This window comes from Thunnus maccoyii, chromosome 1 (genome assembly GCF_910596095.1).
Source record: "Thunnus maccoyii chromosome 1, fThuMac1.1, whole genome shotgun sequence".
In the NCBI taxonomy this organism is placed as follows: Eukaryota; Metazoa; Chordata; class Actinopteri; order Scombriformes; family Scombridae; genus Thunnus; species Thunnus maccoyii.
Window position 1 is genome coordinate 39,579,635 of NC_056533.1, and position 16,661 is coordinate 39,596,295.

The 16,661-nt window shown below is 39.7% G+C and overlaps 2 protein-coding genes and 1 long non-coding RNA gene across 4 annotated transcripts in view; 1 reads left to right on the forward strand and 2 right to left on the reverse strand.

Annotated features, from left to right (window-relative positions):
• Positions 1-1,659: 1,659 nt before the first annotated feature.
• On the reverse strand, positions 1,660-10,656 carry nob1 (NIN1 (RPN12) binding protein 1 homolog). Of its 2 annotated transcripts, XM_042420512.1 has the most exons (10): positions 10,539-10,656; positions 9,134-9,266; positions 8,811-8,944; positions 7,987-8,058; positions 7,714-7,848; positions 6,218-6,367; positions 4,297-4,602; positions 3,854-3,951; positions 3,604-3,748; positions 1,660-2,012 (listed from the first exon to the last, which is right to left on the reverse strand). In XM_042420512.1, the coding sequence occupies exons 1-10, from the start codon at positions 10,605-10,607 to the stop codon at positions 1,743-1,745; spliced, it is 1,512 nt and encodes a 503-aa protein (XP_042276446.1). In that variant the 5' UTR covers positions 10,608-10,656; the 3' UTR covers positions 1,660-1,742. The 2 variants fall into 2 exon arrangements, with proteins under 2 accessions (XP_042276446.1, XP_042276456.1); XM_042420522.1 differs by lacking the exon at positions 6,218-6,367 and having other exon boundaries at positions 10,539-10,655.
• wdr59 (WD repeat domain 59) overlaps positions 9,221-16,661 on the forward strand; it is a 25,357-nt gene continuing 17,916 nt past the window's right edge. Inside the window, exons 1-7 of the mRNA XM_042420262.1 lie at positions 9,221-9,294; positions 11,630-11,796; positions 12,870-12,919; positions 13,607-13,742; positions 15,752-15,837; positions 15,919-15,999; positions 16,476-16,513. Coding sequence (XP_042276196.1) covers positions 11,743-11,796; positions 12,870-12,919; positions 13,607-13,742; positions 15,752-15,837; positions 15,919-15,999; positions 16,476-16,513 — 445 coding nt within the window. The 5' untranslated portion in view covers positions 9,221-9,294; positions 11,630-11,742. The remainder of the gene's footprint in view (positions 9,295-11,629; positions 11,797-12,869; positions 12,920-13,606; positions 13,743-15,751; positions 15,838-15,918; positions 16,000-16,475; positions 16,514-16,661) is intronic.
• The window catches only part of LOC121903894, a 4,597-nt gene continuing 806 nt past the window's right edge, over positions 12,871-16,661 (reverse strand). Inside the window, exon 3 of the long non-coding RNA XR_006098129.1 lies at positions 12,871-12,949. This is a non-coding gene — a long non-coding RNA (uncharacterized LOC121903894). The remainder of the gene's footprint in view (positions 12,950-16,661) is intronic.

A 16,661-nucleotide genomic window follows, 5' to 3' on the forward strand; every position in this document is an offset into this window, starting at 1 on the left:
TTCTTGATCAATCGATTAGTTGTTTGGTCCATAAAATGTCAGAAAATGTCGATCAGTGTTTCCCAAAAACTCCTCACGTCTTATTTATGTCCACAAGATATTCAGTTTACTGTCATAGAGGATAGGTTCAAAACAACTAATCGATTATCAGGATAGTTGATGATGAATCGACTGATCGTTGCAGCTCTAAACACACTACAAACTCAAAACCTGCTTAGATTCAGTCGGAGTCAGATGTTGTTATTGTCTTGTTTACCTGTTGAAGTGCCTTCCTGGAGTCCAGCTGGGAGAGTAAACGATCCAGTCAATCAAATTTAAAGGATCAGTCTGATGTCTCTGTTTAGCCTAGCTTAGCACAAAGACTGGGAGCAGAGGGAAACTGCTAGCCTAGCTTAGCATAAAGACTGGGAGCAGAGGGAAACTGCTAGCCTAGCTTAGCATAAAGACTGGGAGCAGAGGGAAACTGTTAGCTGAGCTCCAAAAATCCACTTTACATGTTGGATGTTTTCCTTTTACATGATCTGGATTGAAGGGTTTAAGATGTGTGTCGACATAGTTTAATGACATATTTAAGTGAAATGATTAAATAATTAAAATATGATTCTGAACAGATTCGTTTGTCATTTTTCAGTTTTATTTGGGTATTAATAAAGATACATTAAATTAATAAGTCAGTCACACATCCGGAGGATTTGACATATATTGTGACTATTATTAACCTAAGAAAACTGTAAAGGGGAAATGCTGGTTTTAATATTTAAAGAACCAAACTGTTGTTTCAGCTACACATCGTTCCTGCTGATCATTTTCAACATCATCCATCAGTTTATTGATCGGACAAACGTTTCCTCCTCACATCAAATTTTGAAAAACAAAAACAACCTTTGCTGCTGCATTCAAGGACATTTCAACATCTGAGTGTTGAAAAGCACTTTATGATCAATAAAGACGAGCTGATCATCTCTCTGACTTCCTGTCACATCCTCTTCATTCTTTAAATACCAAAATAAAAGCAAAACAGGGACACTGAAGATGATGATGCATTATACTCAGCATGTTAATGAGAAACATGTGACATCATTAAGAAGAAACAGCAGCAGTCAGACGTCTGATCTTTTGGTTTGTTTCTGGTCTGATTTGTTTGTTTTTTTAATTACTGATAGAAACAAACTTATGAAAATAAGATCCAGCTTTTAATAAACTAATTATCTTTTAGAGGCGTTTCTGTGCAGCAGCAAATTCTTATATCTCAGATATCAGATTGTGTTTTTTTTCTTCATTTCTGTGACTGTTGTTCTGCTGGTTTCCACCGTCCTCGTCCTCCTCCTCCTCTTCCTCCTCCTCCTCCTCCTCCTCCTCCTCTTCCTCTTCCTCTTCCTCCCTGCAGGATGTGTCGTCACAGAACTCTGGTTCTACAACTTTTGTTCTGAAAGGTTCAGGTTACAGGAAGCTGCAGGTTAAAGGTCATCAAGTCCCAGAAATAGAAGCAGAAGTGTCCTTAAACAAAACCTTCAGTCCAACATGAAGCTTGTGCAACTTCAGCTGACTGAACCCTGAATGTGACGGATTCATTATCTGCAGAACCTCTCATAAATGGATTTAATGGTTTCAGTGGTTTTTAAATGGCTGATGGATGTTTTAGAAAAAGCTCAGCAGGAGTTTAAAGTGTGACAGATTTATTCAAACAACCAGTTTGGTTCTTAACAGATGAGACGCCGTCATCTTCATCGTCCGTCGGCTCTTCACTTCTTCTTGACGAACTTCTTGCGGCTGGCGTTGGGGTTGGCTCGTCTCCGGCCGCCTCCGCACTGGCCGTCTCGGATGTGGAGGTTGGCGGCGCGGCTGTAGATGTCGTTCTCGCAGAACGGCGAGGCTCCGGCCACGTAGTCCGGGTTGAAGACGTCGGTCTTCTGGCGAGCTTTACGGGAGAGTCTCTGCTGAGGGAAATGCTGGTCCTCCACCAGCTGAGGGTTGTTGCTGTGTTTCCCTCCCTGAGGAAGAGGCAGCGCGTGCTGAAACACACACAGAGAGAGGTTATTACAACATTCATTACTAGAAACCAGCAGGTGGAGAGGAGTATTCAGTATTTAAGATATGAATTAATGTCCATTAACTATGATTGACCAGATGGTGTTTATTGTTCTCTCCTCTCACTGTTGATATGTGAAAACTAGTTTGAGGAAACACTGAAAAACACAGAAATCATAAACTAAACAAAGCAGAAGCTAAAATATTTTGTTGAGTTGTGTACTTACATTATCCCAAATGTTTCCAACAATGTTCAAACCCAGAGAAATCTGTAATTTAATCAAAGTAACGGACCGTTTCATTTGGTCGCATGTCAATGGTGTCATACCTCCTCTACCAAAGAGTAAACACGCACCAGATGCATACGGCGGCGCTGTGTTTGTCCGCTACAATGGCGTCTACCAAAGAGTAACTTACACACATACAAGATAATACATCGGCGTTGTGGTTGTTCCACACAAACTGTTATAAATTGACTTTTATTCAATTTTAAGCCACATTTTCATGATAAATTTAGGTGGTTTTTAACTATATCTTTTAGCCGGAAGAAGGATTTTAGTCATTGGACGTCTGGATCTTAAGTTATCAGAGAAATAAACTGGACAAACGTTAGCAGCAGCTCGGCTAACAGCCCGTACCGGACGTCCGGTGGTCACCAAACATCGTCGGAGAAATATTGATTTTTTAGGTGAAACAGCTTTAATTAGTATTTTAACGATTTTAATCTGCGTGTACGTTTGTTTTTGTAGAGGATGAGACCTCTGCGGGTAACTCGGCTCCCGGGAGAAACCGACTGAACGTCTGGATCTAAAGTTATCAGAGAAATAAACCGAACAAGTGTTAGCAGCAGCTCGGCTAACAACCCGTACCGGACGTCCGGTGGTCGCCGCACATCGTCGGAGAAACACTGATTTTTTAGGTGAAACAGTTTTATTCAGTGTTTTTACCTGTAATCTCCGGGTCCGTTTATTCTGGAGAGGAGGAGACCTCTGCGGGTAAAAACATCCCGAATGATGAACACTGGAGTAATCCTATCCCGGTGAAGCTGGTTATTTAACGACGAAGACAACAACTCCCATGATCCCTTGCTACTTCACACCGTCATCACACTCCGTCTGTTGTTATTGTTTTGATTGAGACGCCGAGCGGCTGAAATTACATATTGTGCGTTTAAGGTAGACATTATGAAAAATGAGCAGGTGAAGGACCGACGTTGATGTTAAACGAAGACATGAAGGCTGAAACACGCTGACGACGGCAAGAGAAGTAAACAGATGGACTGTATGTGGGACTGAACTCATAGAAAAACAATCAAGTCGAGTCCAAAAACAGAAACTAAGATATAAAATTCTGTATTTGTCTGAATTCACAACCATTCAAGGTCTTAAATTCAGAAACTCAGACAGTGCAGCAGTTTTCCAGGACCTGCAGACACCATGTGACCAGTTTCAGCTGAAGCACCGTTAGAAGGTTCAGACTCAGGTTTAAGGTTTAGTTTGGTTGTGTGTGTGTGTGTGTGTGTGTGTGTGTGTGTGTGTGTGTGTGTGTGTGTGTGTGTGTGTGTGTGTGTCTCACCCTCAGTCCTCTGCAGTTCAGCACTTTGGGGTTTTTGGAGAAATGCATCTGTATGCTGCCGTCCTCGTTGAGCGTCACCGCCACCTTCTTCAGCGTCTTGTTTCCGCAGTGAGGACAGAACACTTTGTTCATGTTGCTCGTCGTCCTGAAATGTAAAAAAAACACATTCAGAGTAAACGTTTGTTGTTGTTGTTTTTTAACAGCGCGGTCGGTTTTATTCTTCACAGACAGACAGAGAGAGTAAACTCACTTAAAGCAGGCGTGACATCGCAGGATGTAGTTTCTCGCCTGTTTGATCACCATCCCGTTAACTGACAGGACATGAAGTCCGATCTGGATGAGAACGTTCTGCAAACACAACAAACACTTTCAGTCTATAAGAGAATAAACATCCTCAACACTTCAACTTCACACTTCATCTAAATGTGTTTAAAAATGAATAATTTAATCTCATCTCATGTAAAACAACTTAAAAAATAAGAAAGCTGCATGTTTAGTGATTATTTCATGTAAAAATGATCTAAATGTTAAATAAAGTCACTTTTATTGTCTCAGTCAACAACAACATCACAATAAAAACACAATAAATAGAAAACATGCAGACGTCGGCCTGATATAAAACTATTCAATCTGTTAAAAACTGCATGTAAACAAACAAACAATAATAACAACAGTAAACAGGTGTTTGTTTACCTGCATGGCGAAGTCAGTGGTCAGACATCCCACTCTGACATCAGCTGGAGCCGTCCAATCAGCTGTGTCCATCTTCACCTGTTTGATGTTACTGGGAGTGATCCATCCACCTCCGTCATCATCATCATCATCATCATCATCATCATCATCATCATCATCATCTTCCTCCTCCTCCTCTACCTCCTCTTCTTCCTCTTCCTCTTTAGGCTCGTTCTCTTTGTCCTCGTCATCTGATTGGTCCTCTGACTCCCTGTGCCCCGCCCCCTCCTCTGTCTGCGGCGACGAGTCCGAAACAGAGACGTCGTTCTGCAACGTCATCACGACAACCAAACAAAAACGACAGTCAGCCAATCAGAGACCAGAGTTTCACCACAACGTTTCTCCTTTTGTCTTCTATAAAACTATTTAAAGCTTCATAGAGACTCAAACACATCACAGTAAACTCTACCATCATGCAGCTAATTAGATAAATTAGTATTAATTAATGACTTAAATACAATACAACAGCTAATGTGTGGCTAACATGTTAGCAACCAGCAGCCTCCACATGCAGCAGACTCATGCTTGTGTCCATCTGGTGAATGAAACTCATGAAAACTGAACTTTGTGGTTCTTGAAGTCACAAACTGCGTTTCCGTCTGTTTTTATTCACATTTTGTTTGTTTATAGAAAAAAAAAGAGTTCAAATGCAGAAGAAAAAAAATATCGCAAAAAAAGTCTTCAGCTGAAAAGTCGTCGTACCGATAAAACCAAAATGCGACAAAATGTAAACAGACTGAATAAATGATGACATCATGAATCATGTGACTCAAACGTCACTGAAGAGCTGAAAACATCAGATGTGTGTGGAGCGATGATGGATGTATAATAAGAGCTGATAGGGCGCCGCCGCAGTGGCCACTCGCGGTATTGCAGGTAAAATCCCCCTGCAGCCCAAAAAGGATTTCCCCCCATAGACCACCACTGTAAAAGAGACGCCTGTAAAACTGTTGACACGACGCCTCGAACTGCAAACAACGTCAATGATGACTCTTTCTGTTATGAACTTTTGATCCATGGAGGTTTCATGTTTGTAAAACTTTCCTCCAGCCGAGAAAAGCGATTTAAAAATCTGTGACATCATCACAATGTAAAGTCTATGGACCAGTGGGAGCTCGTGGGCGGGGCCAGCGGGGGAAACACTGCTGCGTATATTCAGTGGGCCGCACAACGCGGAAGCAAACCCGGAAGCTAGAAACTTTTTTTGGCGTAAGCGCCAGGCGAGCAGTTCCTATAAGACTGAATGGCGCCATTTTTAGTCCGGTATCCAGCTCTTATAATACATCCATGGGAGCGATGATGAGGAGACTGTAACCTTCCTCACATCAATACATGAAACTAACAGAAACGTCTTATTTCCGTCATGTTTTTGACTCTTTTTAATGACGTCATCTCGTCGTCTACAGCAGTCGGTTGGAAAAGGACGTCTCGCTACGTCTTCATCTTCTGTAATGTGACGGATTTTTGAGTGAAATTAAATATGTGGACAAATTTAAATCAGATCCTTCAAAAATCAAGATGATTGAAAAGGTTTTACAGGACGAGAAAAAAAATTAACATGTTTAATGACACATATTTGGCACATAAAAAGAGATTTTCAGGTGTTTTATGTGAAAAAAGTACTATGAAGCCTTCTGATGATGTCACTGATGATGTCACAGCGTGGGTCGGAGCTGAAGACAACAGTGTGGAGTTAGAGAGCAGTGAGGTTAGCATCTCTGCTGGAGGCTAGCAGCAATTAGCATCACACACCACGATCTCCAGGTGCATTGTGGGTAATGTGGGCACCAGGTATTGACAATGTTTCTGATAATGTCGTAGGAGTGAAATGTTGAATCTCTGCAGGACTCTTTCAACAATACAAACGGATTATTTTATTTACCAGTAAACCCAGCAGCTCGTCGTCGAAGGACGGCAGCGGATCTCTCCAGAACTGGAAGCTGTTAAACTCTTCGCTGTCGGCCGCCACAGAAGACGTCTGTGTGTTCGTCTGTTTCTGTTTGTTGTTTGAATTCAAAACCTCGACTTGATCCTGAACAATCAGCAACGATAAGAAACATTTAAAGGACGAGTTCATAATTGTTCAAGTGTGTCTTAAACCAACAGTCAGGAGCTCAAATGAACATTAAACCTGCTGTAATCATTCCTCCTGTTCATACCGACCATTAGAAGATCCCTTCATAATGACCTTACAATGAAAATCCACAGTCCTCCTTCAGTGTCCAAATGAGTCAAATCAAGTAGATATCTTTCAACGTTACAGTCTTTTTAGTGCCAAAGTTCCTCTTTTTGTTACTATACTTCCACCTGCAGCTCAACAGGGAAACACTGTCCGAGGAAACACAAAGAGGGAATTTGATGCTAAAAAGACTGTAAATGTGTCAGATATCCACTTGATATGACTAACTCAGACTGCTGAAGCTGAATAGAAGCTTCACACAGACTTTTAAATGACTGTGTGGACACACTGTGGATTTTATCCTCCATCACTTCCATTGAAAGCACATTTGAAGGATCTTTTAATATCCAGTATGAACAGGAGGAATGATTACAGACACCTGACTGCTGCTTTAAGACACTGGGAACACTGTGAACACTGGGAACTCGTCCTTTACCTACACTGACAGTCTGAAGCCCTACAGCGTCAATAACAACCATCGTATGAACGTGTTGACACAACAAACAACATACTGATGATTTGCTGCTTTTCTTTGTTTTATTTATATCTTCTATCTAAACTGAATATTTGGGGGTTTTGGCTGATGGTTCGACGCATTTTTAACTATTTTATTATTATATTTAATAGACTTAATTACTCAAACAATCAATAGATTAATCAATAATGAAAAATAAGCCCCAGTGACGTGAGGGGAGCAGACAGTTGATCACAGAAATACAGTATTTATTTATTTATTTATTATTATAAACAACTGACATCCCCGTTAAAAAATATATATTTCTGTGATTTTATTAAACAAATACATAATATTTATCAGTTAATCAATACCTTAATGCTTTCAGTGCTTTATATATTCTATACTGCTGTTATTGTTCCATCATCACATAATACAAACAAGTTATGTCCCAGATGAATTATCATCAAATCAGATCATAAACAACCAACAAATGCTGTTTATGAAATTACAAACATCAATATTAAATGATCTGATTGATTATAGTATTTGATAAGTAACGGATCCTGCTGCTATCAAACATTCACGTTACCATGAAGACAAAATCAAATCATCATGAGGATGCAGTTTTTAAAAATATGTCATACAAGGAGAAATTTTAAAGATAATTTAGAAATAATGTTATTTTCCCGTTTTGTTTGTTTCTGTCTGTAGAAACATGCTGATGGTTGGTCTTTAAACTCACCAGTAAACCCAGCAGCTCGTCGTCGATGGACAGCAGTGGCGCTCTCCAGAACTGGAAACTGTTAAACTCGTCGCTGTCGACCGAGTTCGACGTCTCTGTTTGTGACTGTCGGCCGCTCGAACCGTCCGCTGCCTTCTGAACGGACATTAACAAAAAGACAAAACTTAAAACTGTCCCAAAGATGTTTTAAACTTTATTAAACTACAGACACCTGATTTTATTCTCCAGTGAGGTGAAATAATCCTCAGAACAGAACTAACAGCTGTGTTTTACCTTGGAAGGAAAGTGGAATCCCGCCACGTTAAGCGGAGTCTCTGGGTGTCGCCGCGTGCTCTGAATATTAACCTGAAACACAAAATATTCAAATGTTACTCTGCCGTTACTCTAACGTTACTGCTGGAAACACAGTCGAACAGATGAAGCAGACGCGCTCGGTGACAGACTGAAGTAAAATGCTAACAGGTCGGACAGGCAGAAAGACAGGGTAAAACTGCTAGCCTAGCTTAGCACAAAGGCTGGCAGCAGGGGGAAACTGCTAGCCTAGCTTAGCACAAAGGCTGGCAGCAGGGGGAAACTGCTAGCCTAGCTTAGCACAAAGGCTGGCAGCAGGGGGAAACTGCTAGCCTAGCTTAGCACAAAGGCTGGTAGCAGGGGGAAACTGCTAGCCTAGTTTAGCACAAACACTGGTAGCGGGGGAAACTGCTAGCCTAGTTTAGCACAAACACTAGTAGCGGGGGGAAACTGCTAGCCTAGCTTAGCACAAACACTGGTAGCAGGGGGAAACTGCTAGCCTAGCTTAGCACAAACACTGGCAGCAGGGGGAAACTGCTAGCCTAGCTTAGCACAAACACTGGCAGCAGGGGGAAACTGCTAGCCTAGCATAGCACAAACACTGGTAGCAGGGGGAAACTGCTAGCCTAGCTTAGTGCAAAGGCTGGCAGCAGGGGGAAACTGCTGGCCTAGCTTAGCACAAACACTGGCAGCAGGGGGAAACTGCTAGCCTAGCTTAGCACAAACACTGGTAGCAGGGGGAAACTGCTAGCCTAGCCTGTAGGCATGAAAGCAGTGTCCGTGTTGCGTTCGAGGTCTGTAGGTACCTTGACCTCCGGCTCTTTCCTCAGGTGTTGGGAGCCGACGTGCTCCAGCTGCAGCTGGTAGGTCAGAGCCAGGACTTTGATGTCGGTGGCGGACAGACTCGGGTAGTCTCCCGTCTTCTTGGAGAACTCCGTCACTGAGCAGAAAAACAAAAACACAAAGTCAGACTGTTTGCTAACAGAGTTCGACACATGAGGAACAACCCAACATCAGAGCTGATGACACACGACTCCCTGTAGGGTTATTTACACAAGATGCAGGTGTATTACTTACAAATTATGTGTTCAGGGTTAAGTTAAGTTAAATTAAGTTAAGTTTAGTTTACCCAGCCTGATGTGTTCAGGTTGTGGTTCTTTGAAGTTCAGCTGGTACGGCAGGAAGGCCAGACTCCTCCTGGTGGGTTTGTCTCGGATCTCGTCCACCACATCTCTCAGAGTGTAGATGTTCCTGCCGATGTCCTGCAACACAAATCAACACAACAACAAGGTCAATTAAAGGATCAACAGCCAAGATCATTTTAAAATCATCATTTTATTTGACTCATTCTGACGTTGAAGCTTCATTTTAGCTTCAGATAAACTTTTAAATACATTTTTGCACAGAAGAAGGACTGTGGATTTTGTCCCCCATCACTTCAATTGTGATGTGATGCTACTTTATACTTCCACTTTACTACATTTCAGAGGGAAATATTGTACTTTCTACTCCACTACATTTATTTGACAGCTTTAGTTACTTTTCAGATGAAGATTTGACGCAATGGATAATATAACAAGCTTTTAAAATACAACACATTGTTAAAGATGAAACCAGTGGTTTCCAACCTTTTTGTCTTTTGACGTCTTACAAAAAGCAGTGTGTAGTCGGGGTCACATTTCACATGTCTATGAGTTGTTAACAGCTCCACCAAATAGTGATTTTTCCCTCTAAACTTCTCACATGCTTTCATTTCAATAAATGTTCAAATGATCCAATATTTCAGCAAAAATCAAAGATTAGAGAAAAAGTCCAAAAACTGAAAACAGATTTGTGTATCAGAACTTTGTTTTTTCTTCTTTCCTCTCCCATTAATCATCTCACCACCCCTCAGATTTATCTGCTGACCCTTTGGAGGGGCCCGACCCCTAGGTTGGGAACCACTGGACTAAACTAGCTAACTGTATATAAAGTAGTGTAAACTAGCTCCACCTCCAGCAGCTACAACAGTAACATGCTGCTCTAACACTGATGCTTCACTATTAATAATCTAATGATGTCATATATAATAATATATCAGTCAGAGGGACCAAACCACTACTTTTACTGCAATACTTTAACTACATCAAGCTCATTATACTTATGTACTTTTACTGCAATACTTTAACTACATCAAGCTCATAATACTTATGTACTTTTATTGTAGTAGGATTTTTTTAAGGAGCACTTTTACTTGTAATGGAGTATTTTTATTTGCTGTATTGGTACTTTTACTGCAGTAAAGTATCTGAATACTTCTGGTTACAGTCAGAAAACAGTCTCAGTGATCGTTTAGTCTCCAGACTAGTTTTCAGACAGATATATGAGATATTAATCTATAATTGTTGATAAATCAGTCCTGTAGGTGTTTGTCATCTTTAGGCTTCAGTGTCTCTGCAGCTTCGTTCAGACTCTCGCGGGCTCCTCGCGCTCACTGACGCACATTTACCTTCACAGAAACATCAATTAAAGTCCAAACAGCAGTAAAATCTCACCTGGAGAGGCGCTTTCTTTAAAAACGCTCCTGCATCTGCGACAACATGCTCCACCAGGGTGGCCGCCATCTTGGATCGATGACAACCAGAAACTCGAACGACCAATCAGAGAAGAGGAAACAGTCTCATGACAGACAGAAAACACGAACGTCTCATTCGTGTCGGAAATTTGAGAACTACACTAACTCCCTTCTTAAAAAATATTATAATTAGAAGGGCTGCAACTAACAATCACTTTCCTTATCGATTAATCCGCTGATTATTTTCTTGATTAATCGGTTATTAAACGTCAGGAAATTGTAAAATAAATAAATAAAAATGCCTGTAAACATTTCTTAAACTCCAAAGTGATGTCTTCAGTCGTCCTGTTTTGTTCGACCAACAATCCAAAAACATCTTTTTCTTTCTTTTTTTTTGTGCTCCACGTATGAAAATATTCAGGTTTTTCCATCATCCATAAGGCAGCTTTAGTAGTGTCCTTTAAAAGCTAAGCTAAAAACATATATTTTAGCTTAGCTTTTAATTAACGCATCAGTTCTTGTTTTCGAATTAATCGCCTTTTATTATTATTTTTAATTGAATAGTTTAATCGTGTCTTCAGCTTGTTTTTATTAGTATACATGGATCTGTGCTGCTATTCAGTTTTTTTCCTCTTGAATCTTAACTTATTCTTGTGTTTTATTAGTGTATTAATCTGTGTTTTTTATGTGACGTACTTTGAATTACTTCTACTGTATGAATTGTGCTATATTTATTATCATCAACTATTTTATTGATGGAAAAACAGAAATAGAAAAGAACATTTGACTTGATAAGAACATTCTTAACCCCAACACAAGAGTAAAAAGATAACAAAAGAAACCCAACCTGCCCTTTGAATTGTGATATATAAATACTTTTTTTTTTTTTTTTAATTTATTTATTTTGATTGATTGATTGATTGATATGTAAAGTGTCCTTGGGAAGGCGCTTAAAATGAATTTATTTATTTGTTGATGATGATAAATATCTGATCTTTGTAAAATGTGTCTTCATAACCTAAATAAATCTGTTTCATGTTTATTGTTTGTTTGTTGTTGTTTTTTTTACAGGAATCGTTTCCTTGTTGTGGTTTGTCGTTTTTTTCCCCGCAGACCCTGAACGCAGCGTTACGCGTCATCAGGGTCACGTGAGGTTTGTTGACGGTAGAAGCAGAAGAAGGAAGATGGCGGCTCGCTGGAGCAGTGAGAATGTGGTGGTGGAGTTTCGGGATGCTCAGGTGAACAACAGACTGAGTTTAAACATGAAACTGAAGCTCAGTCACAGTTTAAACTCTCAACTTTAGTTTGTAACGATTAGTCGAATAAATATAAACAAAAGTTGATTATCGATCAGTCAATCAAGTTGTTTATGGAGTGCAACATGTTCTGGTTACAGCTTTGTCCGGATAATAAAGTAGAATAAATGATTATAAAATTAATCATTGATTACTGGAAAGGTAATCAATAGATCAGCCTGATTCATGGTGAGAATAGTTGTTAATTGCAGCCTGTAAGTCCAGAACATTTATGTCAAACATTAAAAGCTGCAACGAGAAGTTTATTAATCAATCAACAGAAAATAAATCGACAACAAATTTGTTCTATTAATCAGTTATCAATCAAAAACACCAGTTAATCACCATCTTCTTTGTTATTAGTTCCTTAATCGATTGGCAGAAAATGTTTTTATTTTATGAGTAATTAAAAGTTATTTTTCAAGCTCAAACATCAACAAACTCTCGTTTCTGTTTCTGCTTTTCTCTGTTTTATATAATAAATCTATAAATTTAAAGGAAGAACTTCAGAATAAAAGAGACTGAACTGAAGATGTCTGATAGATTAATCAAAGAGATAATTGTTTGATAATTGATAATCGTTCAATTACATGTGTGAATTCATGTGTAGATGAACGATAAACTCAAACTTGAATGTTGATAATCTAACAATCGTAAAAAAAGTAAAAAAATAATATAAATATATAAATCAGACTTGATGGATTATAAAGGAAAACAATCCATTTAAAATAAAGCAGCTGTATTTAATGTAGCTGATAATCATCCACACTAATGATAAAATACCACCGACGATAGTTTGATGATTTATTGGTGACGTTCAGCTACAAACAGCTTAAATTAAACAAACAGTAAATAATTCATGTGTTCTTATTTATCTTGTTTCATATCAGCTGTTTGATGTTTGTTTAGAAAAGAACCTCGTTGTTATCTGCAGCTTTCAGATCAGCTGTGACCCTCTTCCTCTTCTTCCTCTTCTTCCTCTTCTTCTTCTTCCTCTTCTTCTTCTGTGTTTTCAGGCCACCGCCATGTCCGTGGACTGCCTGGGCTCACACGCCGTGCTGTCCGGGTAAGTTCAGTTCACCTGAACGCACCGCAGCTGGATGGATCGTGATGAGATTTGATTCAGATATTAATGATGATGAGAGGATGTTTAGCGCCACCATCCAGTGAAATAATAATAATAATTATATAATAATAATATAATAATAAACTTTATTTATGAAGCACTTTTCAAAACGTTTGTTACAAATTTCTTCACAAGGCAAAAAAACCAAGATAAAAACAGACAAAGATAAACAAGATTAAAACAGAGCAGAGCTTCAAGATACATTTTATTATTTATTATTATTAAAGTTTGATTCATTCATTCATGTTCATCGTCTCCAGAATCTGTGAATCTGTAGATATTGTTGGTTTCTAAAGTTTCCTCCTTCACTGTAAACTTCATCATCAGTGTCTGAGGCCGACGACATACTGAACCACGATTGGCTCCAAACTAGTTGTGATGTCACAAACCCGGCTCATAGTCCCGCCCCTTAAAACCAGATTTTCAGTGAACTCAGAGAAACGTTCATCCTTCAGCAGATGAATGAAAACAAACTGCAGAGACAAACAAACATGCAGCTGCAGGAACAATCAGAAGATGTTTCTGAGTGAAGGAGGATCTTTGAGTTCATCCTCTCAGAGCCGCCGGCGCCACGTCAGACTCTCAGTCTTTGTTTCTTGTTTCTTGTTTCTTGTTTCTTGTTTCCAGCCGGCGGTTCCTGTACATGGTGAACCTGGAGGCTCCGTCCGAACCTCCGAGGAAAATCGGCCGGCAGAGTAAATGGGACGTCGGGACGGTTCAGTGGAATCCTCACAAGTCAGAGTCGCACGTCTTCGCCGCCTCGGTGAGTTCAGCCGTTAATAACCAGGAAACGTTCGCCAGACGGCGTTCAGACCAGAGGAACTAAAGACTCCTTGCTCACAGGCTGACATCCTGCAGCCCCCCCCCTTTATATTTTATTGATTGATTGATTGATTGATTTTTCCCTTTCTCTGCTTTTAATCAATTTTCTTTTTATTTTTTTATTTTTACCTACTTTCCTTTTTATTATTATTTTATTTCATTTTATTTGTAATTATTTTTTTACACACAAATATACGTCTAGAAAAACACTGATATAAGTTCATTGTTACAAATAAAAACCTTCAGCGATCAAACAAACTAACTCATCACAAAACATTAAAATATATTACAATACAATACATGTTTATTTTTATTATTTCTCATATTATTATATTATGATCGTTTATATAAATGATTGATGTTGTTGTGTGTTTGTGTTTTATGTGTGATTGTCGAGTCTTTTGTTCTTGTTGTTAAATCTATTAAAAAGAAAAACTGACACATTATAATTGATCAGACTTGATTGATTGATCAGAGTTACAGTCGTGTCTCTGTGTCTTTCATCTATTTATGTTTTATGTTGCTTCCTGTGTTTCGTCCGTCAGAATAAAACTGAACAAATATATTTAAATGTAGCTGCAGCCTGATAAACAGTCAGATTCCACTTTATCATCATTAAGGAAATATAAGTCTGATAAATGATCAATTAATGGACGACACTGAATAAAACTTTATTGACATTTTTCCCGCTCTGACTCAGACTCTTTTTAAAGATAAATGTGCATCGTCTGCCTACGCATGCATTAATATCTCTACGTCCACTGAATTATAATGGAGGCTCTGCCTTTTAGTTACCCGTTGCCATGGTGACGTTCATCAGACTCAGAGTTTGTTGAACCACTTTATGAAACAGGCCCCTGATCTAGTGTGTTAATGAGTGTGTGTGTTGTTTCCATAGTAACCAGTATGTGGATCTGTACATGTGTATTGATGATTGTGTGTGTGTTGTTTCCATAGTAACCAGCATGTGGATCTGTACATGTGTATTGATGAGTGTGTGTGTGTCGTTTCCATAGTAACCAGCATGTGGATCTGTACATGTGTATTAATGAGTGTGTGTGTGTTGTTTCCATAGTAACCAGTATGTGGATCTGTACATGTGTATTAATGAGTGTGTGTGTGTTGTTTCCATAGTAACCAGCATGTGGATCTGTACATGTGTATTGATGAGTGTGTGTGTGTCGTTTCCATAGTAACCAGCATGTGGATCTGTACATGTGTATTAATGAGTGTGTGTGTGTTGTTTCCATAGTAACCAGTATGTGGATCTGTACATGTGTATTGATGATTGTGTGTGTGTTGTTTCTATAGTAACCAGCATGTGGATCTGTACATGTGTATTGATGAGTGTGTGTGTGTGTCGTTTCCATAGTAACCAGTATGTGGATCTGTACATGTGTATTGATGAGTGTGTGTGTGTTGTTTCCATAGTAACCAGCGTGTGGATCTGTACATGTGTATTGATGAGTGTGTGTGTGTTGTTTCCAGAGTAACCAGCGTGTGGATCTGTACATGTGTATTAATGAGTGTGTGTGTGTTGTTTCCATAGTAACCAGCGTGTGTATCTGTACATGTGTATTGATGAGTGTGTGTGTTGTTTCCAGAGTAACCAGCGGGTGGATCTGTACATGTGTATTGATGAGTGTGTGTGTTGTTTCCAGAGTAACCAGCGTGTGGATCTGTACATGTGTATTGATGAGTGTGTGTGTTGTTTCCATAGTAACCAGCGTGTGGATCTGTACATGTGTATTGATGAGTGTGTGTGTGTTGTTTCCAGAGTAACCAGCGGGTGGATCTGTACATGTGTATTGATGAGTGTGTGTGTTGTTTCCAGAGTAACCAGCGTGTGGATCTGTACATGTGTATTGATGAGTGTGTGTGTGTTGTTTCCAGAGTAACCAGCGGGTGGATCTGTACATGTGTATTGATGAGTGTGTGTGTTGTTTCCAGAGTAACCAGCGGGTGGATCTGTACTCGTGGAGGGAAGGCTGTGGAGAGGTTCACACCTCCCTGCAGGGACACACCCGGGTCATCAGGTAACAGCAGAGTTAAATCAAACGCACCCGTCTGCAGGTAACGGTCAGTCTGGACTGACTGTGATGTGTTCGTGTCCTCAGTGATCTGGACTGGTCCTGGTTCGAACCTGAATTCCTGGTCACCAGCTCAGTGGACACCTACATCTACATCTGGGACACCAGGTCAGAGCTCGTTAACTCTCCTCAATTAATCAATCAGTTGTTTAGTCGATAAAATGTCAGAAAATGGTGAAAAATGTGGATCAGTGTTTCCCAAAGACGACGTCCTCAAATGTCAAAGATCTTCAGTTTACTGTCAGACTGAAGAAACCAGAAAATATTCACATTTAAGAAACTGGAATCAGAGAAGTTTTACTTTTTTCTTTTCGTGGCGGTTGTGTGACGCTCAGAGCAGCAGCAGTACAGACGGAGGTAGGCGGCTACAGCTGAACCTGTGACGGAAACGCATGTCGACAGTGTTTTTGTAATTACTCTCACTGCCAGAAGGGGGAGACAAAACTCCCGCACTGCGGCTTTAATAGTTGACAACTAATCGATTAATCGATTAATTCTTGCAGCTTTCATACAATCCTGAGTTTTTGTCAAAAAGCAACATGTTCTGTTGTTTTCATTAGTTTTCTGTCTGTTTGTCTCCACAGAGACACTCGGAAACCCACGGTGGCGCTGTCTGCTGTCGGTGAGTATTTAAAGGACCAGACAGTAAATACCTGTTACTGACTTTGTGTTACATTATAAATTTCTCAAAGAACTTCAGTATAAAGTCCAGAGGTTGTGATATGAAGCACAACAAGCTGGTGAAGCTGTAAATAGAACAGTGTTACTGC